Genomic DNA, 22,504 nt, shown 5'->3' on the forward strand with positions numbered 1-22,504 from the left:
GAAATCATGTCAACTGGGTATAACGTAGGTCGTCCACAAATATCCAATTCAATCTACTCTTTTAGAAATTATCTCGATAAGTTAGTGCATGATGAGTTGCAGTAAAACTTTTAGACAGCAAAATGGAGTTAGAGTCGCTAGATCAGTGTTTGCGGAGGATGTAAAAAAGTGACTGTTCCGTGAAATTTAATCCCTGGTGGTTTAACATTTTTTTACATCCCTTCCTGGGTTGATTACAGTTACAAAAAAAAAAAATGTCCAAAAGTATCAAAGCTCTCAGTTTGAAGGGTAAACAAGATTGGAACACTTCAATTTACAGTTTTTCACGTAATGCACGTAACAATATGTTATGGGAGAAGGATGGAGCCACCAAAGCTACGTTGAAGCACTTTTTTCAAACTCACTTGACATCTACCCCTGCCTTCCGTCATTCGCCTTCCAAAGTCACCGTTCAACTTTACTATTATGCTGATCCTACTTTTGGTAAAGTAGCTGATTTCAAGTTAGAACCTCTTGAGAAACTCGTCAGCTCGCTTTATCCTGGCAAATTCGTTGACTTACGTTTCACCAAAGTCAACTACCCTTATATGAATGCAGAGATTCTTGCACAGTATCTTACCATTAACGCCGAAAGAATTGGATGGTCTCAATTGACTCGTCGATTCATGAAGGGTGTTCCCTTGGTGAAACCTCCTCTTCCTCACAACATGCCCTTTGCTGTCGAATGGAACAATTTATTACCTCAAGTAGCTAATGGACAATTGACCTCTGCCATTCAAGGTATTAAATATCAAGTTTCCGGTCGTCTTGGACGTAGAAAGGGTGCTTCCAGAACACAAACCATGCGTAAATCTTTGGGTACTTTCCAATTCACCAGTCATAAGTCTTTGGTCGATGTGGGACGTCACACTTTTGCTAATAAGAATGGTAGCATCACTGTCAAGGTTTGGATCGCATCTGCTTTATTCGGTGTCAATGCATTAGCAAAGAAGATGGGCAAGAAGGCTATTGAATCTGCCAAACTTTAAGATAACAAAATTTACATGTATTATTTAGAAGAAATCCTATACACACAAACACACACACACGCACACACACAAACACAAACACGCACAAACACACACACACACACGCTCGACGCATACGCACACTTTCCTCACGCGCGCGAAAGCACAAACAAATGCCTTCATTCAATAAATATAAAAAAAATATAAAAAAAGGAAGAAAATTAAATATATGTGTATTAAAGAGCATTAAAATGTGTGGTTAACCAGTCCAGCTGTTGAACCAAAGTTTTATGACGCATCTGGTGCCATTCATAATCCTCAAATGCAGCTTGGATATTGCTAGTGTATTTAGAATTTTTTTAGTCTCAGGCACAAAAAAAAAAAAAAAAAGAAAGGTGGGTTTACCTTTTTGTCTGTGATGTCATGTTGGTATTTTGAATTTGGAGGGTACATTGAGTATCTGGGTAGTTGTATGGAATGATGAGTTGAACTTTGATGTCTTCCTTGTCTTCCAGTGGTAAAATGAGGTCAATTAGGGTATTCAAGTCCTTTTGTCTAATAAGAATGAAATAAACATGGTGTGCCTCTTCCTGTATTTACAATAGACTTACGTGGTCTTTTGAAAGCAGGCAGCATATTTCTTTTCTAGTTGGTCTAATTCCAAGTTGCGAATGGCTTTCTGAATTGAGTTCAAGTCTCCTAAAGGAGCTTCTTCTTCTCCATTGAGAGATGGGTCTTTACTCTTGGGAGAACCGTTGAAGGGTAAAATATGAGCAAATTGACAATCTTGACCAGCTCTACAGTGTCCTTGAGTGAAGAAACGACACGATGCAGGAAACCGTTTTGTTGTAGTGTACATTTTTAAAATAGTTGAAAAAGCTTTGTGTTCACTTATTTACCTAAAAAAGATGATTTAAAAAAACTTTTTACTCTTACCCTTTTTTGTAACTCAACACCTCGTTCTTTTTAATTTGATTTTTTCTAATATGTGGATAATCTTCTTCTTTTTTTTCTTTTTTCTTTCTTTTATTTTGCATTGTTTGTGTCTGTGTGTGATTAAAAGAAAGAATAATCATAACCAAATTCCCTTCCTTTTCTTTCATTCTTATAAAAATAACCTTGATTTCAAATGGATACTTCGCTTGAAACTTTGGAACATCAAACTGCCCCTGAGAGCACTCGAGGATTCTTTGAGCCACCCTCTGCAGATAAAAAGGTAAAAAAAAAAAAAAAAAAAAAAAAAGAGATATGAAGAAGGTTAAATTCACACACTGTTACATGTACAGTTTCCTTCCCACAGAGAAAGTGCGCCTGTTCCTGATAAACGTCGTTCTCTGGGACCTGGTGATAAACTTTCAAGACCTCCTTCCTTTCAACCTGCACCATCACAACAAGGTAGCAGAGGCCATCAACGCTCTAGGTCTTCTTCCGATCTGGTATCCAATCTTTCTGCTAACGGACGTCGAAATAATTTTGGGTTACAAACTTTAGTAGAAGAAGAAGATGCTCATAGAAAGAACAAATCTTCCAACCTGGACTCTTTACAAGACATGATCAATACGCTTAAAAACTTACCTCCCATCATCTCCAACCCTGTTGGTGCTCAACAATCAAAAGGTCATCGCAAACAGCATAGTATGTCAGCCTTAGTGAGCGGTAATGGAAATAACCAGGTTACCAATAATAAAAGACTGTCGTACAACAACAGCAGTAACAATGTCTCCGATATGCAAACCAACGTATCATTCGATAACACACGTCGTCCTACCTCTTCCTCTGCAGATCTCTTTGATAATGGTAACATATTTAATCATTTGTCGCGTGATGAAGCACTGGCCGAAGCAGAAGCAAAATTAATGGGCACCTTTCAGCCCAAGAAAAAAATGGATGGCCGAAGAAACTCGGATGTGCGACCTCCTTCTTCTCGTCGCTACTCTGAATCTCAACCGTTTGATCATCATCCCATTTCTACTAGCGTCTCTTCAGGCTTAACTTCGAAGCGCACCTCACTTCAAATGCCTACCTTGAACGAGAATGTCGCCACTGAAAATGGCTCAGGTAGACGTATCGTCTTTAACAAGCCATTGAATTTATCAGCTACCACAAAAGAAGACACATTAAATGAAAGTAAAAGATTATCATCAGGTCATCAACGTCGTTCTTCTCGTAACCTGGATTTCGATTGGCGAGCATCAAATAATGGAGGTAATAGTTCAAATCCCAGTAGTAACCGTAACTCTTTTCAACTGGTACCATTTACCCCTACGCGTGTTAATTTCGCTCGTGATGATGCTAACCCCCATCAACGTCGACCCCTCTTTATTGCTCATTTACCCTTTTCGGCTCTCCCTCCTCTTTTCAGGTCCAGACAATTGAGCCGTGGTGCATTGCGTGTCAACAAACGTAACAGAAGTGATGCATATGTTTATTGTGATGATTTGGATGACGATATTTACATCTGTGGTTCACGTGATCGAAACAGAGCACTGGAAGGTGATGTGGTGGCTGTTCGTCTTGTAGATGTAGATAAAGTATTGAGAGAGAAAAAAGAAAAGGAAGAGGCCAAGTTAATTCGTAACGGAGGTCAGGCCAGAGTTCGATTACCTGACGAGGAAGATGAAAACGAAATTATCTTTGGTGGTGATGAAGATGTAGATGTTGTCAAACCTAAATATTGTGGTGTTGTTGTGGCTATCTTGGAAAGAGCTCAAAATCAAGTTTTCTCTGGGTAAGAAAAAAACAAACAAAAGCCCCAAATATATATACATATATTCATTGTGTTTATGTTTGTTTTCTAGAACTTTGACTTTAATGCGTCCAAATAATAAACGTGCTCAGGAAGAAAAAGCCGCAGAAGAAGCAAGAAAGTCAATTCATGGAAACGATGTTGCCTTCCGCAAAGAAGCGCCTCGCATTGTTTGGTTTAAATCCACGGATAAACGTGTCCCGTTGATCGCCATTCCTATTGAACAGGCACCCAATGATTTTGTTGATCACAGCGAAGCCTATTCTACTAGTTTGTTTGTGGTAAGATAAACAATCTCTTTTCCCCAATCTCTCTAAAAATAACACCATATCTTATAGGGATCCATGAAAAGATGGCCTATCACATCCCTTCATCCTTTTGGTACTTTAGAACGTGAACTGGGTTCCGTGTACGAACTTTCGACCCAGACAAAGGCCATTTTTGCGGACAACAACGTTACTGATTGTGACTTTTCAGAGGCCGTGCTGAGTTGTTTACCTTCCATTCCTTTCCATTTGGAGGCAGATGCCTCTCGTCGTGATTTAAGATCAGACACACTCACTTTTACAATTGACCCCAAGGGTTCCAATGGTAAACTATCCTACCTTTTTTTTTTCTCTCTGAATGTGCCAGTACTAAATTTTATTTTGATAGTGCTTGATGATGCATTATCCATCAAACGACTTGATGCAGAAACGTGGGAAGTGGGTGTCCATATTAGTGATGTAACCTATTTCATTAAATCACAATCTGCATTGGATAAAGAAGCTCGTGCCAGAGCTGTACGTGTGGATTTGATACATACCTTTGTTCCAATGATCCCTCAAGAGTTGACAGAGCAGGTAACCAATTTAAGTCCCAATGAATCCAGGTAACCTACATAAGAAAATTTAAACATAGATGTTTGATTATTAATTGCCATACAAACAATATATAGATTTACTGTCTCTGTGATTTGGAAAATGAATAACAAGGGAGAGATTATCGATACTTGGTTTGGAAAGACCATCATAAGGTAGGACAAAAAAATAAATAAATAAATATTATGCAACTTTCTAAATCATCTATATTAGATCTTCTGCACAACTTACATATGATGATGCACAAAAGATATTGGACCATAGAGCATCATCTGACGAACAGGTATCAAAAGATATTGTGTCTCTTTCCGAGTTAGCTTCTCTTTTACGTGATCATCGTCAATCCAATGGTATTTTTACTCAGACCCGCGATGAATTGGAATATGAATTTAAGGATGAGGAACCTGTTACTGTGTCCGTCAGTCATAAAAATGCTGCTGCCATGATGGTGAAAGAATTCTTGTTTTTAGCCAATAAGAGTGTCGCACAAAAGATCTCTAGCCAGTTCCCCAATCATGCATTATTACGTCGACAATCACCTCCTTCTGAACGTAAAATTGTAAGTTTTTTTTTTTTTTTTAAGGTTTAATTTTTAATTTACTGTTTTCTTAATTGTGTTATGATAGAAGGAGTTGTGTGCCTATGCCTCTCGTCATTTGGGTGTACAATTGGATAGTACAAATGCTGGTACACTTGAGGCTTCAATCAGATCCATTGGAGACTCCAAACTCCGTAAGCTCGTGTCTGTCATTGTCTTGAAAACCCTGCAAGCACCCAAATACTTTTGCTCCGGCAGTGTGGATATCGTCAAATATCAACATTATTCATTAAACATTCCTCTTTTCACCCATTTCACGGCTCCCAGCAGAAGATTTGCTGATATTATTGTTCATCGTCAACTGGAAGCATCACTTGAAGCTGGAGGTAAGAAGAAAAAAAAAATAACACAATTCTATATTGGACTGGGTTGTTTAACTTTTTCATTCCCTTTTTTTTTGTCTGTCAGAAAAACGATTTTCCCTTGATAGAGATACAGTTCAAAAGCTCGCCCAACACTGTAATGTCAAGAAAGATGCTGCTATCTATGCTCGTGATCAAAGCAATCTCATGTTTTTGTCGGTTCATATGAATAAGTTATCACAACAACAAGTTCCTCAAGCTATCACAACGGGACCTTCTCTTATTTTCCGTGAAGCCATTGTGGTTGCAGTTTTCGATCAATTCTTTGATGTGATGATTCCTGAATTGAACCTGGAGAAACGTATCCATCTTGCTTCTTTGCCCGTTTGGAGATCGGATTACGACGCCACCCACCAGAGTTTGACCATGTTTTGGAGAAAGGGAGTGGATACATCCAGTGGTAAAAAGGTAGAATGGAATTTATCTGACGAGGAAGACGAGGAAGACATGGATGACATGGATGATGCAGCCTTATTGGAAGAAATGATCGGCACGGGTTCTTTCAAGGAAGAAGAAGAGGAGGTTGAGGAATATAAGAATGCGATTCTTTCAGAGAAGGTTGTGAGTCGATTAGCTGTTCAACAAGAGGAAAAAGCACCTTTCAATGTATTTCCCAACAAATCTATCTCTACACCTGTGCTTATGAACCGTCGTCCTGAAACGAGTCGATCTTCCAACCGACGTGCATCCATTGTCCGTGCCAGACTTTCGGATAGTACTGCCTTTAGCACAGAACAAGGTTTTCAAACGCTTAAAGCCTTGGATAAAATTCGTGTGGTTCTAATCATCGAATTAGTCAGAACACCACCTGTCATTCGTATCTTGGCTGCAAATCCATTCTCTTAAGTTATTTTTTTTTCTTTTGCTATTATTACCCTTATATTATAAATACCACCCATTCTTTTTTTTTTTTTTATCTACCTATATAATATCCCAACCATTTTTTTTTTTTTTATCATGTATACTCCCACCGCCAAATTATCAAAAAAAAAAAAGTAATTTGGTTATAAATAAAAGTCTATCCATTGTCATAGTATATCAGCTTTTTAATTGGTTTCTATTGAACTTTTTGTTAGTTACAAATGTTGGTGCTACCAAAATCCATTTCTAATATATTAACAGCAACTGTATCAAAGATCTGGGTCACTCCAAGATCATTGGTGCGAATGTAGTAGATCAGTTATTAGAGTAAACACTGGATATTTTTCATTTTTAAATGTTTTTATGGGAAAGAAGAAAAACGAATTAATAATAGTATAATAATATGTACATTATGGGTGTGGGGGGGATTGTTGTTGTTGGGGGGATGTGGGAATGAAGGTGTAGTGAGGGTGGGTGGTAGATTTGTTCTTAAAAATAAAACTGTTTTACATCATGAACACTGAAAGGTTCTTCACAACTTGGGCACCTTTTTCTTGAATCTAGACATTCTTTACAAAATGTATGCATACATTTCAAAATGATGTGTGACTTTAATCTTGTTCGACAGGAACTACAATTTAGTAACGACTAAATTACACATATTAGCAATCTCTCTTATTCTTTTCTTTCTTTTTTTTTTTTTTTTTTTTTTTTTTTTTACCCTGTATTCTTCTCGTTCTTTCCTTAGTTTCATCTCGGCGGGTTTTTCCACCTTATTGGTTGAATCCACTTTACGCTTCAAAAGCTCACTACTCTCTTCTAAGCGAAGTCTTGTATGTGCCCCTTCCTCAATCAATCGTATTTTATCAAGAATCGAAGTTTGAAGCTATTGAAAAAATTATCATTATTTAATTTGCTCATACAATCCCCAGTACATTTATTTACCTCTGCTATTTTATCCTTGGCAAAGAGAGCCTTTTCTTTCAGTTCATCCAACGTTAATTTTGTTTCTTCGCTCTTTTGTTTATATATTTCATACACGGCTTTACTCGAATCATATTCACGCTTCAAGCAAGTCTAAAAAAGGCAACCATCATTACACACACATATATATATATACATATATAAAACAAAAGAAGAGAATACTAATAAACTTACGGATTGACTGACAAGATTCTTTTCACGTTCATTCATTTGTTTGATATGAGCCAGTTGTTTATCACCTTGCTTAGACAACGAATTTGCTACCATGGAAAGAGCATCCTTTGTCTTGTTGAGAGCAGTAAAAGTATGATTGTATTTGACACGTTCTGATTGTAACTTTAATACTTCCTCTTCCAGCGCATATAATTCTTTTACTTTATCCATATTTCCATCCTCAAGTTCAGCGTAAGCATTTGAAACACTTTCGATTTCACTCAAGAGTTGTTTCTCTGTCTATATTTATAAATATGTGAGTTCAACTACAAAATTTTCTTTCTTTTTTTCTTTAAAAAAAAACAGATGAGATAACACGTACGGCTTCCAGACTCTGTATTTTTTCTTGGGATTCAGAAATGATGCGTTTTTCATTTTCAATTCTGTCCTGCAGAACTTTTTGAACGTTTAAATCATCCATGGGAGCGGAGGGATGAAATCCATACTTGTTTTGAAAAGCGTCAGCCTCTAATTCGAGTTGCTTCATTTCCGAAATACGAGCCAATTCCTGGTCCAAGTTGTCGATATGTAGCGATGCCTTTTTCTGTTCGAGTTGCTCTTCCAGGGCCTTCAATTGATTTTGTAAAGGTAAGAGTAAAGGCTCTCGACCATCACTGTTTAACAAGAGATCATAGTATTCTTTCACACCTGTTCTAGCCGCCATTTTCTTTTGTAAACGTAAAACTTCCGTTTCGAGATAATTGACACGTTCCTTTCTTGTATCCGCAATGACTTTTAATTCAACAATGGAAGCTCGACCTATCTCTGAAGAGGCCTTCTTTTCCTCAAAATGCATCTGTAATTTATCACGCTCACCACGAATGCGCGTCAGGTCACCGTCGAGTTTCGCCAGTTGATCGCGCATTTCCTTGAAATAATTGACTTGGCCTGTATCCAATTCCTTGATCAATTTACGTCGATTGGAAGTCAAATCCTCCAATGTGCTGGTAAGGTCATGACAAATGTTGGAAAGATGGTTGCATTTATCTTTGTGATAAACTCGACTTTGTGATAGATTTCGACATATGGGCGCCTTGTATATCCGCGATTCGGGTACACAAATGAGGTCCATTTCTAATCTGGCGATTTGTTGCTTTAGTAGAATTCGATCTTCCTTGATAAGTTCAATGTCATGTAGTTTTTGCTCAAGAATTTGTTGTGCACGTATCAATGGGTCATGGGAATTGTCTGGATTCTAATCAAATGGTGGTATTCATTAGAGGTGGGATTCCAATACTTTGGCAGATGTATTTTTTTTTTTTTTTTTTTTACTCACATTAAATGCAGTACTGGCTGTAGAAATAGTGGTGTTAGTAGTGGAGGCTGGATTTGTAACAGGGAAAACTTCGGTGGCAGTAGAAGTAGCAGCAGCAGCAGTAACAGCGGGAACAGGTGTAGGAATAGTGATACTAGGTTTCTTTGCATCTTCTGTCTTGACAAGATTTTTTAATTCTTGCTTCTCTAACTCTGACTGAGCTTGGCGTAAATTACTTTCTGTCAATTCCAATCTATTGTTTAATATCCTTAATTCCTCAGACAAGAATAGATACTACAATGATAAAAAGGTGGTGTCAGAATATACAATCTAGATGGACATGTAAAAAAAAAAATACCTTAAAATTGGATAGTTTGTAACGATTCTTGACTTGACTAAGTGATCTTTGCGTATGGACCCACGAAGCAAGAATTCTGCTGTGCGATTTTTTAATTTCTTTTAATGAACTATCTTCTACTGTATGATTTAATAAAGGGAATAATGAAACACTAATAATTAAAACTTACCAAAAACAGACTCGAAACCTGTTGTTATATCTTCTCTTTTGGTAATCCATGACTCCATGAGTTGATTTAACTTGGCGATGGTCGAGTCGTTATAGTCCTTATTTTTGAATGCGGTCAACATGTTGGGAGCTAAATCAGTGGCCCATTCTTCTTGCAAAACTTGTTCAAAATCTTGTGTGTTTACATCTAACGCAAAATAATAATAATGTTAAAACCACTATTCAATTAATGACAAGTTGTTTAAAAGTTTTTTTTGTTCGTACCTATCGCGTTGTTGAAAGATTGTCCAAGACTAGACATGCTCTCTTGAATGATGTTTGAAAGAAATACTTGAAGCTGTTTAAAAGGGTCAATAAATAAAATTAAGACAGAAAGAGTGTACATGAACATACTTGTTTAAATGAATCTTCCCAAAGTCTTAGGTGTTCTTCACTACTAGACTTGTTTTGCTCAGCTTGTTCTACATATTTTTTCCATCTCTTTACAGATCTCTATATATACAAAAACAAGTTTAACAAAACAAAACAAACAAACACGCGCAGACGGGCGCGTAGTAAAAAAAAATTGTTTTTTTACCATGTATTCTTTCCATTGTCTCATTATTGCATCTTTACGAAAAGCTTCTAAAGGTTCCTATCGAACAAGAGTAAATTAGTTTAACTAGGGAGGGAGGGGGGTGTTTATTTACAAGCATACCTTGAAGGAATCGGAAGCGTCTTCATGGTCGTCGTCTTGATCGTCTTCTTCGTCAGGAGAAGAAGCTCTTGAAAGGAAACGTTTCTTGGGAGGAATTGAAGTAACACTTTGTTCATCCATTTCGTTCGAACGACGCTTTGTGTTGTCCTCGATTTTAGCCATAAAAAACAGAAAAAAAACGGGGGGCAAAGGAAACGGTTAATGATGTTTTTTTTTTTTTTGCTTGATTTTTGTCTTGCTGGGTAAAAATTTCGTAATAAAAAAAAGAGAGCAATAAAAAAAAAAAGGGATGGTTGCCTTTTGGTTGTAAGGCACGCACACACACAACACACACTCACTCAGAAAAATGCGACGTCATGTTCGGCGGTTTTCTAAAGTCGGGGACTGCTTTCCTATTGATTTTTAGGCAGAGGGAACAAACACACATTTATCATCTTTGTGTTGTAAAATTAGTTTTAGATGTTGAAAGAATTTAGACGAGCATCAAACCAGTGTTTGACGTTGGCCACTTTGTTAAGCTTAGACTCAGTCAAATTAGATTGTTGCCGTTTGAATCTGTTGATGGTGGAAGCAAATGTGGGACGTTGGAAAAAGTAGGATCAAGCAAAGCTATCAAATACGATTTCAATAGTATCAATACTTGCCTTCAAGCATAGTGACATACGAACAATCACGCTTCAAAAGATACATGTGTTCACATGTAATAATATTCCATGTACAGGCCCAGACAACTGCAAGAGTTTATAAGATTATCCACAACAGTTCCATAGCTGAAATTTAGCATCGATCATGATTTTTAACGCGTCAGCACTTGTACCCTCCATTGCATCTCTTTTATAAGATTATTAACTGAAAGCCTTTTTATCACCTTTTTTTTAAAGCAAACGACTACATTTATCCTAGTACCACCTTTTGGACGAGCCGTTAGTAGCTGGTTTGAACATCCACAACACATAATTTTGTTCGTGTTTGAGCAGGAGCTGTAATCGTATCAGTAGTAAAAAGAAAATACAAAGTTTTAAAAGTGAGATTGATGACTTATAATCTCGAATAACAAACATGCATGCACCATATTCATTGTCTTTCAGATTTGACACGACGTACAAAAACTTCGACCACAGAAAACTTTTAATGCTCATACGTATTGATCCATTCTGACATATGAATGAGTTAAATCGAAACAATCTTTAATGGAGCCAAGTTTAAATATATATATATGTATATAATAGTGAGGGAATGGTCTAATCATCATCTTCATCCAGCAAATCTTCTTCGTCGTCTTCCAAACACATGGCATCTTCTATAGACGCTCCTTTTCTGTCCTCGTTATCGTCATCATCATCTTCATCGTCTTCGTCGTCGTCTTCGTCGTCATCTGCATCCGTATCATATTCCAAAGGCTCATTTTCATTATCACTTGGTTCAAAGTCTTCGTCATTTTCTTCTGAATCCTCCTCCTCACCTTGCTCTCCCCCCTCCTGCACAGAGTTTTCTTCATCCTTTTTATTTACAATGATTGCTTTTCTTTCTTCAGCCATACTTTGATCGTTGATACCCAATTTTTTGGTGTAAGCCTCAATACCCGCATATTCCGACTGTTCAATCATACTAAACTGCACAGTATCATGTTCTCCTTCCTTGGTGGGCTTGAATCCAGCAGACCCCAGTATTTGACAGCCAGCTTTCAAAGTCAAGGTTAAATCAAATGTACGCTGTGTAATATTCGTAATGACGTTGGAAGCCAGGTTGGCAATAGGAAAGAACAAGGTAGGTTTTTTAAATCCAAAGAGGATGCCAGTGGGTAAAAAGAATAAGAAACCATCTTTGGCCTTTAAATAAGCTACCACATGTGCCTTTTGGAGTACTTTACCCGTACTGGCAGATACCCCTGTGCTTGCAAATGTGTCCTGTGTGGGTTGTGTAATGGGAATACGTGCGTGCGTGTTTAATAACTGACTGATCACTTCGTGCTTATCTGACGACGCCAGGACTTCATCGGCTGTATCGGGCTTTCGAAGCACCATGTCCACTTTGTCTTGAGAATTAAATACGAGACAGTCGGCAGTTTTTAAAAAGAGAGTGAATGTATAACATCGGGCAGCCTTGTCCGGACTAGGAACACAGGCACCACCCAAAGGAGAGAAATCGTCCAGATGGTACTGAAATTCAATGGTGTCTGTTTTGGCATTATGTAATAATAAACGCGTACGAGTAAGAACAAGGTTATATTTTTTTCGTGCTGGTAATTGAAAGGACACGTCCAGGATACGAAAGACTTCATCGTTGGATAAATCGGCTTCTGCTACTTTACGTCGTTTGGCTTCTCGGTCTGATGGTTTATTATCGTAATAACGCACCATGCGTTCAAGAACCCTCGCACTAGCTGGAAATGCTTTTATTAAATCTTGAACAGATTGCTTTAAATTGGGATCGTCGATGCTTTGATCTAACCAATGTGTCATTATAAAAAGGGGGGGAAGTAAACAACAATGAAAAAAAAAAAAAATAGAAACAAAATTGTAAGGGGTGACTTCTTTTATTTTTAAATTAGTGATGCATAAACAGTGCGCATGGTGTAAATAATGATGTAGATTAAAGGTATGTAAAGAAAAAAGTAAAGGTAGAAACCACAACACTCCCATAAGGTATGTTTTAAAGCGATGGGTATCTTGAAAGTTCTACCGTTCTCAAAGAGGCGCTCATCAGTATCTTCTCCTAAAGCGAATTCTTCGGGGAAAGTGCCATATTGGTTAAAATACACTAGTCGTCGATCCTTTTCTGTCCAACGCTCCAGCAGCCACTTTGTAAAATTTTCTGTGTCGGAGGGTATTTGATCCAGACGGTAACGACGAATATGGATATGGATCTTTTTAGGACCGGTGCCTTTACAAAAGATACTCTGCATTGTCATGACATCTTCGGGGTTTTCTCCGATGGGAATACCGGGATATCCCACAGTTAAATCGTATAACCATTCTACGCTATCTCCCAAAGTCTCTTTACAGAGTAATAATCCAGTGGTTCTCGGTAAAAGTGAAAATTTAAAGTCATCCTAAATAAACATATGATTAATGTACTACCCTTTCCCATCCCATCCAACCAACCAAAGCGGAGTCATAGTTTATCCTTTACCATGTGAAGTTTATCTGCAAATTCTTTTGACTTGAGTCTTGTATCATCCGAGATAACTAATAAAATTGTCTTTTCTTAATATTTATAGGTAACAAATAAAAGATTACATTACCTGTTCCTTCTGGGAATAAAACCAGCCACATTGGTCGATTTCTCTTTTTAGAAACTTGCAAATTATGAATGATGTTATCTTTATCTTGTTCGAGTCTGCGCTTTAAAAAGATAAACTCAAAGAACTTCATACCCTTTTGGTTTAAAGAAGAGTTAATTCCTGTCTACATAACTGAAATTTTATTAAAGTTACCCTACATCATAAAGTTAGTAAATTGGAATTGTAATTTAAAAAAAAAAAGATCCTTACGTTCCGTAAATAGGGACTTGACTTAAGCTGTGCTTTAACATGATTTTTAAGGCACCATGGGCTTTGGATAAATAAGCCAAGAACCAGATATAAATCCAATCTGCGTAGATCTATATATAATAAAAAGATAAGATTCAACCAAAAAAAAAAAGAAAAAGGCATTGTATTTAAACTTCTTTACCTGATGATTGGAAATCATGACAAGTCGTTCGGGGAAAGAGATCCCGGTAACCTGGCCCTTTTTATTTCTAGTGAGCAGGTTTTCTAGAGCATCGCTATCCCTTTCCAGGTCGTCCTCATCTACCACCACATCTTGCTCTGTACAGCTTTCATCCATTGTAATAATCAAGTCACCAGGAGCGAAAATTCGCATAATTTGAAAAAGGTTTTGAGCCCATTGTCGCATCATATGTGCATGAAATGCATGGTAGAGTCGCCTCGAAAATGGCCATATAAATAACGAAAGAAATTGGATTGTCACTACCGCTGTAGAAAATATCCATAATCCTAGTGTGCAAAACACACCATTGTTCACCGCTCGAGCAATTTCCATTCCCGCCCCCTTATAATAATAATAAAAAAGATGAAGAAGAAAGAAAAAGAAAAAAGAAACCCACCCCTTCATCTACATTTAAACGATTTTAAATTTTTTTTTTTTTTAAACCAATAGAATTTGAGTTTAGAAAAAAAAATCAAATAAGCTATTTCCATTTTTTTTTTTTTTTTTTTTTACATTAAGCCATCTGTTATTCATTACATAACTGAGAAAAGCCAAGTTCATGACATGGTTGTTGATTTTAGTGAACTTTAACTGCATAAGGGCACGTACCTCTTAAAAAAAATGGATCTCAAGGTGCAAATAAACGAAAGTTTGGTCTAAGCAAATCAGAAGCTTTATACACATATCGCTGTACCCGAAAAGCGTAGTGTAACCTACCAGCAATCACTTTAGAAACTGGTTCAATGACAGCATCTTCAGGTAGTACATTTGACAAGAAAAAGAGAAACGAAACCTTTTTGGTTATTCGTTGTGATCATTTTATCAGCAAATAAATTTTCTTTCTTTTTTTGCTTGCTATTGGACGAGAAATTATCAAGAATATGAGGGTCGAACTAACACTGGATGTGTACGGGATTAGCGTTGCAACGAAGGGAAGGTTCGTCAAACTCTTATAGTGTCAGAAAAATCTTGGCTTGCATTGGGAAAACTTGCTTCAGATACACTAAGTATACAACACGAGAAGCTACAGTCTGCGTTAAAAATTGATTGGGCATACCATAGATATCGGGGTACTTGTATAGACATTATTTTCTGCATACAGTATAATCAGACAACCGTTGAAAAATAAATCAGGCAAATAAAGATAAAAATTCGGACAAACAAACTAGTCTTCTTTATTAAGACATGTATCCCAGTAAATCTCAGAGTGTGGTATCCAACTACAACAATCTTTTGTTGTAATAGTCTCATAAGCGGTATTGACTCTGGGTGTCAGGGAAAGCGGATTTATTTTAGTCTTGAACCAGCACTCCTCAATCGGATTAAAACATGATGAATAGTAGGGTGACATGAGCAAAGGTTTACAAGCTCTAGTTTGGATTGATCCTTCACCAAGCAAGGTTCGAATATCTTCAATGATATCCAAATTATGCCGTGCCCTCGCCATGACCATCAAAAAAAGGATTGAGTTTGACATGTGATGTACAGTCTGATCGCATGGTTACCATTTAATCGACGCTTTTAAGCCAAAAAAATAATGGGTTGAAAAATGGTCTCAGATTGATAAGGACTACTAGAATTAATTGTATCTTTGTGGATGGTGTCGTTATGAGACCACCGACAGGAAGATAGACTAAAGGACGCTCAGTAGTAGTTGAAACACTAACCACCAGGGCTATAACTCACACGGTGTTGGGAGCAATATCTGCAATGGGCGTTGTGAATATTGAGATTCGAGTACCTGCCCCGAAGCCAAAAAAAAAAAAAAAAAAAAAAAAAAAATCAAGGTAGAACGCCTTTCTGCTGTGAACATAAAATGGGCTCATAGCATAAACCCGCAAGGTCTTTCTACATGTAATCAATTAATATAAAACTTTTTTTTTTTTTTTTTTGGGAGCGTAAATTGTTATGGACCTCATATAATTAAACATGTTAAAATAAACCGTTTCCGGAACAATAAATGATTAAATGAAAAACTGGTCTACATAATACCCGCAATAGTGTATTAAATTTTGATTTATCTACGTAATTTATCATAATTCGTCTAATTTGATTACTTGAAGAGTATTTTTTTTTCTTCTTTTATTCATTCTAAACTATGAACGGTAACGAACATGAATAATATTTGATTGAAATGCTACCAAAAAAAACTTAATCTTATTATAAAAAGAACCTCAAAATGATAGCTCAGACGATGACTTTCAACCACTGATTTTGGGACGGAAGAGACGAAGTATGTAACATTTCCAAGTCTTATTTTGAAAGAAAATTTAATTATCCTCCATTATAGGTCGGGGAAACATCCCGAAAATTGATTCTCAAAAGAAGTTTAAAGGGAAAGGCAAGGCAATCGAACCTGAACTCGATATTTCAAGTAACGTTGGTATTCCTGATATCATGGAAAATGTTGTCAGTAACAATTTGATAAACTATAGCAGTGACAATTTTGATGAGTCCCCTCCAGCACTTACATCAAGAAGTCATAGTGGTTTCAAGTACAGATCCGAATTTATTGTTGCCGAATCAAGTTCTGCTGCAAGAATTTATTGGCAGCAAACGAAGCTTTTACTTTAAGAGAATTTATTGAAAAAGGCTTTTTTTTTTGTAGAAGTCTTTTTTAAGTCTTACTCTCTCAAAGACTCGAAACACAAGATTAAAGCCTGTAACCAAAAAATATAGGCAATTGATAGCAAAGTATAAAGAGGCTTACTTTCAAGACGCTAATTATATTTCGCCTAGCTTAACGAATGCTTAGCAAATAGTATTATACAAGTGTACCAAAATACACACGGCGTACCATAACAATCTCAAAGTCCATTTTGGAAATAGACTGCGTCAATTTATAAATATTATATTACAAAAGAAGGAACAAGCAAACAAGCTTGGAAAAGTAATGAAGGAAAATAGATCAGATGACAAATCTATAAAATCAGCTATCCAAAATAAAATATAAGGACGTTGTAATCAGATCAGTCGTGCCGTAGCAAAGAAAGAGATACCTGCAGTCAGTATTCTAGACAACCAGTCAAGAAAAGAATTAAACAGTATTTTTTCTTGCTACCCCAAAAAGGCTCCATTTACTATGATATTGCAGCTAAACCTGAAAAGTCATTTTGATGCGTTTTTTAATCTTGCCAAATTAGTTGAAGCTAGGACAGGAAAACTATTTATCTGCTTTCCTTTGCGCACCACCTTCATTCCAAGCTACATGATTTTGGATGCCAAAATAATTCAATTCCATATTCTCAAGAACAAAAGTCTTCTCCAAGCAGGAAAAAAATTTAAAATTTGGGGTTCTGTCGTAAATTTTGGAAAGAAGGCGTTCAAGAATCAAGGGATTGATAATAAATTACGATTCCAGGAAACACTTGAAACAGACGGTGTTGGCGTATCAATAATAATAAAAAACACAGAGAGTAGAAAATTCTTTACAACCGGCGTTAAAACAGCACTTGATGATCAAGAACAGTATATAGAAGGGCTAAGTCAAGATTTAAAGCTTACTGAAAACAAGTGTGTTTTGATTAACCCTGGAAGACGTGATTTATTGTATTGTATGAAAGAAACTAGTACAGTTGAAGAAAAGCAAATTCTAATTCTCACCAAAAATAATCGTTCAAAATGCCCAAGTCATTTCAGATAGTTACGAAATCAAAACAAACCTTTGGTGGTCCAAGAAGCTGAAACAACGCTCTTCAAAACAGAATCTAGCTCTTTAAATTTGACAAATTTCATTCAGTACATAAAAGCCAGATCAACCGTAAATGACACGTTGACTGCATACCATGGAAACGAGACATTAAAGCCCAAAGAAATCTATTTTCCACTGTCAGAGTTCTCATTCCGAGTTGATGATAAATGCAATCTGTACTATGGCAATCTGTTTATATCAAGAATTTGTGGTTTTTTCCTCTCAACCTCAGAACTTTTCCATTAATAGAATTGTCGATCCTTAATTTTTTTCCGCATATTTACAAATGATGCTGTCACAAAAGCATATCACAAAGACTTGATGATGATGGAAAAAGAAGAATTCTTGCGCTTGCTGTAGAGATTAACAGGCGACTTAATCAAAGTGATCTTAACAGAAAAACTCTCAGTGCAATATTAGAGAAACTACAGCTATTACCTTTCTGAGAAATGAAACTTTCTTTAAAGATGTTTTATGAACAGAATAATCAAAAGTTGGTACAAAACTTAAAAAGAAAATTTGGTCCTGATGCTGTCTTAGTACTTGCAAATGGGCCTCTTACACAGTGTTAAAAACGCAAATTCGTGATATAACCAATATGCCGGAATAGCATCGTTTTTGTTTAAAAAGAACAATACCGACAAGTTTATTTGACTCACCGTCCAAAGCCAATTATATCAGCTCCTGAAAAACAAATGGTGGGTTTATGTTGCTTGAGTACGTAATTAATGCAGCAATGTATGTCATGTGTTTCCCAAAAGATGCGACATTGTTGAATATTTATGAAATGTTCCAAAGATTTTTGATATCAGTTATCATTAAAGATAAAATCTGAACATTGCTCAATTCATCAGAGCTTGATATACTCACAGAACAATAAGTAGAACGTGCAATAATAAAAAAAAACCAAGATAAAGTTTCTCACAAAAAATACAAACAAAAAAACTTTGGTTGAATTATTTTATACCTGATGGATATTGTGTATTTTATAGAGCATACATTTACACTCCATTTTTTTATCTGTAAAAGTAGTTTTTATTGCTTCAAGATTAGCATTAAAGCATAAAAAGAATATGTTATATGTAATAGTATCCTATGATTATTTTTCAGGTTGCACAATAAAGCATATCTGCTTGAGCTAAATAAAATGTACAAATAATGCCTAATACGATTGGACATAGAAAGTAATTTTTAAAGCGAAAACGTCGTTATGATGCATCAAAAATGTCGTGTGACATTATTTCTTCTGTCGTTTCATCATACATGAAAAAAAAAGAGGTGCGATGGGAGTTGTGTACCACTCTCAGCCTTTCAAACAGTTGCATTGACAACTAATCCGACTTAGTGTGACCATGTGTCAGTAAATTTTCTATTGGTATATTGGGCACGTCTTTGTTGCCCTGTATATAAAGTAAAAAAACCGGGTACAAATTCCATCATCTATCATAATGTCTTCTACAAAAAAAAGGACCAAGATTTGCCATTGCAACAAGTGTGGCGGTTGCTCAGTTCCAATCAATACTGCTACACGACATGCCGAAAAAAAAATGTACGAGGAGTCATGCCAAAAGGCGGCAGCTTCCAAAAGAAGTTTGGATGAACTAGAAGAAAGTGTGTAACCCTCATCAGATATTTACCTACAACAAACTGTAATCTATACTAACAGAAATTTTAATAGATGACGCCGTAGTAGACACCAGCTTAGAATTTTCACGTTTGAACGTATCTGTTATTGAAGCAGAGTTTGCACATGTTAATATCAGTTCGACTCAAGTTGATAACCATTTTCAGGATGAATGCTCTTCAGGTATGCATACAAAAAAATGATTTATAACATGATGCTGAGTAATGTTTCAAGATGATGAGCGCGATTATGAAGAAGGCTTTATCTTTGATCAATCCTATAGCATTGATGCAAATGATGATAATGAAAATCAGGTTATTGTCGAAAGCAGCAGTGAGATATATTGGACCGATGAAGTTCTCAAAATGCTAGATGATTTGGATGATCAAGGTGAAAAATTTATCATAAAAAAAGGTAGGCTTGAATTTCGGAATAAATATTTGCAACTTTATTGAAACAATCGTAGTCCAACAAAATAATCATCCCAGAATACCACAAGATCCCACTTACTTGTTTATTTGTTGTTTTGTACTTATATTCCAAATGGACTTCTTGACTATCATCGCTACACACAAATTACTTGATCTGTTCCGTATGCTATTCAGCAATTTTGAGTTTCCAAAATCGTTACCCACGATCAAGCTTCAAACTGGATTTATCGATCTTACCAAAGATATGACTGTCTACGCAACTTGTCCTAAATGCTATTCAGTTTATCTTTATGCTACAAGCAACGGGTTAACACAGCCTGGGCCTCCACAAATATGTACATTTATCAATATCCTCAAAAAAGTACCTTGTCAAACCCCATTATTTCAAAACGGTTCCGATACTCCAATCAAAAAGTTTGTATACCATTGTCTTATAAGTTCGATCCAAAAGTTGTATCTGAGAGAAGGATTCGAGGAGAAGTGTGAAGAATGGCGTAGTTTTGAAGAGGCTGTAAACCCAACTGATATGATGTACCATTGCTCCCAGGGAAAAATGTGGAGAAGCATTCTTTCTCCCAGTGGCGACCCTTTTGTAAACAGCAGTAGATCTTTATGTTTGACATTGAATGCAGGTTAGAATACAAAAAAAAAAAAAAAAAAAAAAAAAAAAAAAAGGTAAAGACGAGATATACTTACAACCCAGTTAAACATAGATGGATTCCAACCATATGATACTACCTCCGCTTCTTGCGTCGCTTTTTATCTGCAAGTAAATAATTTACCAGTCGAGGAACGCATAAAGAAAGAAAACACGATACTGCTTGCATTAATCGAAGGACCGCATGAACCCAACACTTGTCAAACACAACGCCTATTATCCATTGTTACAAACCAACTTCGCTCCTTGTATTTTGGTGTTCAAATGTCTACATTCAACTCTGGAAAACATGGCCAAGATTACGGTGCTACTGTCAGAGCCTGTTTGTATCAAATCTTGTGCGATTTACCCATGCAACGAAAATTGAGCGGATTTACTGGATTTTCTTCTACGCGATCATGTTTCCGATGTGATAGATCGTTTAAAGTTTTTCCTGACACATCTAATTTGGATTATTCCGGCTTTGATGCTGTGCATTATCCTGCAAACGCCAATAAGAAGCTGAATGACATTCAATCCGACAAGTGGTTAAATAGCCATAATAACGCCGAAAGACATCGCCAAGACAGGGCCCACGGTATGAGATATAGCGTTTTAAGGAGTTTGAGGTACCTTGATCTTGTAAAAGCTACCACCCAGGATCATTTACATTGCATTTGGCTGGGTCTTGCAAAATCAATTATGTCAAAGTATGAAGAATTTGGATTTTTTAAACCACAACACTATCAGAGGTATTATAAATTTATGACACTATATATACGCAAATGTCATTACTAACCTTGTGTAAAAATGTTCCAGTATGGCCGCACTCGCTTCAAGTATCATCACGCCCAACGGTTGCAGCTCTATACATGCCAAAATAAAAGGAGGTTTTTCTTATATGAAGGGCATCGAATTCGAAATCTGGACCTTGCACTATTCCGAATATGTCTTAAAGTACATGATTGTTTCTGATAGATTAGTTGATGGATTTCATAAAAAGCATTATGCAAACTGGTTACAATTTGTGCAAGCTTGTAGAATTGTTGTACAACCCGCGATTACTACAGCCCAGGCATTCGAAGCACGAGAACTCTTCCGCTGTTTTTGCAAAGACTATGTGGTACTTTTCGGCCCTGAGGCAATCAAACCTAACTATCATTACGTCCTCCACCTGTCAGAAAATATTGAATACTATGGCAGTACATTCAACACTTCTTGTTTCTCTCTCGAAAGAATGAATGGTGTCCTAAAGCAGTCGACAGAGAATAGAAACCTTCGATCAATTCAAACTTCGTACATGACAAATTTTTTGGAAAGCATTCATATCTCGTCTCTCATTAAACAATTAACAAGCACCAATATCATTTCTAAAGATCAAGCCCACATTCTCCACAACACCAGCGCTATCAACCAATCCTTATACACAAGCTCCAGTCCTCAAGATCGCATTAATTTTTACAAATTGTCTTCCTATGAATATACCAATTCGGGAGGTGTGGTGACCGGATCAGAAATGCTATACTCTCATCCGAATATTATCCCTACTAACTTTGATGAAATTAAATCCACTCCGCTCGATCCTTCACACCATATGCTTCTTATTGAATATTACACTCTATGCTACCCAAATCGTTCATTCACCAATCTCTTTCATTTAACCACGACAAATCTATGCAACAACCATGGTAATTCACTTTCCAATAACATTCCTTCAATTTATGTTGGTGCCGACGCCAGAATATCCAAACAATTTCAATCTGATATTATGTACAAAAGCCGTATGGCAAGATCGATGAAAGGTGCGTATATTCAAACATTCTTTAAAAACAATCATTCGTCGGAGTCCGTTGCCTGCTTTTACGGCGAGATACAATATTTCTTTCAACACGTCGTAAATGTTAACGGCAGTGTTACCCCCCACACATTCGCTTTCGTACGGTGGTTTATCCCCGTCAACCCTGGTAACAACATTTTAGAAAATGAAACTATGGAAATATGCAAAGGCTATGAAAATACAAATGTTCATTCGATTTTACCTGTACATAGAATACACAACGCAATCACGGTTGCATGTAGTTCTGACAATTCTAGTAATCCACGAATTCAAAACGGCTGCATTGTAATAATTCCTCAAGAAAAAAAAATATATGTTTAAGCTAATTCACCTATGCCCTTTTTTAATTTCAATAAACCACTATGAATATGTAAAAAATTGTTGTTGGAAAAGGGGGAGCAGATTAAAAAAGAAGAAAAAAATTGTTTATTTACAATTCAGGAACTCGGGCCCAGTCGGGTG

The 22,504-nt window shown here is 36.5% G+C and overlaps 6 protein-coding genes across 6 annotated transcripts; 2 read left to right on the plus strand and 4 right to left on the minus strand.

The window, feature by feature from the left end:
• Positions 1-344: 344 nt before the first annotated feature.
• Positions 345-1,028, plus strand: EV154DRAFT_539675 (uncharacterized protein; the record flags this gene model as incomplete). The annotated part of the gene is made up of 1 exon (XM_051604362.1): positions 345-1,028. The coding sequence occupies one exon, from the start codon at positions 345-347 to the stop codon at positions 1,026-1,028; it is 684 nt and encodes a 227-aa protein (XP_051454037.1).
• Positions 1,029-1,135: 107 nt separating this feature from the next.
• On the minus strand, positions 1,136-1,908 carry EV154DRAFT_13456 (uncharacterized protein). The gene is made up of 3 exons (XM_051594044.1): positions 1,619-1,908; positions 1,413-1,562; positions 1,136-1,346 (listed from the first exon to the last, which is right to left on the minus strand). The coding sequence occupies exons 1-3, from the start codon at positions 1,864-1,866 to the stop codon at positions 1,244-1,246; spliced, it is 501 nt and encodes a 166-aa protein (XP_051454038.1). The 5' UTR covers positions 1,867-1,908; the 3' UTR covers positions 1,136-1,243.
• Positions 1,909-2,136: 228 nt separating this feature from the next.
• Positions 2,137-6,611, plus strand: EV154DRAFT_573678 (uncharacterized protein; the record flags this gene model as incomplete). Its single annotated transcript, XM_051606399.1, has 9 exons — positions 2,137-2,223; positions 2,294-3,735; positions 3,806-4,034; positions 4,092-4,344; positions 4,408-4,624; positions 4,691-4,768; positions 4,827-5,172; positions 5,240-5,537; positions 5,620-6,611. The coding sequence occupies 9 exons, from the start codon at positions 2,137-2,139 to the stop codon at positions 6,417-6,419; spliced, it is 3,750 nt and encodes a 1,249-aa protein (XP_051454039.1). The 3' UTR covers positions 6,420-6,611.
• Positions 6,612-6,624: 13 nt separating this feature from the next.
• Positions 6,625-10,398, minus strand: EV154DRAFT_520569 (uncharacterized protein). The gene is made up of 12 exons (XM_051602834.1): positions 10,110-10,398; positions 9,990-10,046; positions 9,806-9,904; positions 9,677-9,749; positions 9,414-9,599; positions 9,245-9,360; positions 8,908-9,180; positions 7,954-8,826; positions 7,593-7,871; positions 7,380-7,511; positions 7,156-7,320; positions 6,625-7,082 (listed from the first exon to the last, which is right to left on the minus strand). Exons 1-12 carry the CDS (start codon positions 10,269-10,271, stop codon positions 6,924-6,926), a joined length of 2,574 nt encoding a protein of 857 aa, XP_051454040.1. The 5' UTR covers positions 10,272-10,398; the 3' UTR covers positions 6,625-6,923.
• A 952-nt stretch (positions 10,399-11,350) lies between these two features.
• EV154DRAFT_427082 (histone chaperone Rttp106-like-domain-containing protein) lies at positions 11,351-12,133 on the minus strand (the record flags this gene model as incomplete). The annotated part of the gene is made up of 1 exon (XM_051596337.1): positions 11,351-12,133. The coding sequence occupies one exon, from the start codon at positions 12,131-12,133 to the stop codon at positions 11,351-11,353; it is 783 nt and encodes a 260-aa protein (XP_051454041.1).
• A 518-nt stretch (positions 12,134-12,651) lies between these two features.
• EV154DRAFT_427102 (uncharacterized protein) lies at positions 12,652-14,008 on the minus strand (the record flags this gene model as incomplete). The annotated part of the gene is made up of 5 exons (XM_051596340.1): positions 12,652-13,161; positions 13,242-13,297; positions 13,354-13,448; positions 13,603-13,712; positions 13,784-14,008. The coding sequence occupies 5 exons, from the start codon at positions 14,006-14,008 to the stop codon at positions 12,652-12,654; spliced, it is 996 nt and encodes a 331-aa protein (XP_051454042.1).
• Between the last annotated feature and the right edge of the window lie 8,496 nt (positions 14,009-22,504).

Source organism: Mucor mucedo, assembly GCF_025094135.1.
Source record: "Mucor mucedo strain NRRL 3635 chromosome Unknown EV154scaffold_102, whole genome shotgun sequence".
NCBI classification, from domain to species: Eukaryota; Fungi; Mucoromycota; class Mucoromycetes; order Mucorales; family Mucoraceae; genus Mucor; species Mucor mucedo.

Bases quoted from the DNA above. Each gene is read 5' to 3' on its own strand.
- EV154DRAFT_13456 (XM_051594044.1), bottom strand. From the start codon at position 1,866: ATGTACACTACAACAAAACGGTTTCCTGCATCGTGTCGTTTCTTCACT. The intron at 1,563-1,618 runs GTAAGTCTATTG...CATTCTTATTAG, and splicing joins GCCTGCTTTCAAAAGACCAC to ACAAAAGGACTTGAATACCC. The intron at 1,347-1,412 runs GTAAACCCACCT...TAAATACACTAG, and splicing joins ATGACATCACAGACAAAAAG to CAATATCCAAGCTGCATTTG.
- EV154DRAFT_520569 (XM_051602834.1), bottom strand. From the start codon at position 10,271: ATGGCTAAAATCGAGGACAACACAAAGCGTCGTTCGAACGAAATGGAT. The intron at 9,361-9,413 runs GTAAGTTTTAAT...ATCATACAGTAG, and splicing joins AGGTTTCGAGTCTGTTTTTG to AAGATAGTTCATTAAAAGAA. The intron at 7,512-7,592 runs GTAAGTTTATTA...TGCCTTTTTTAG, and splicing joins AGAATCTTGTCAGTCAATCC to ACTTGCTTGAAGCGTGAATA.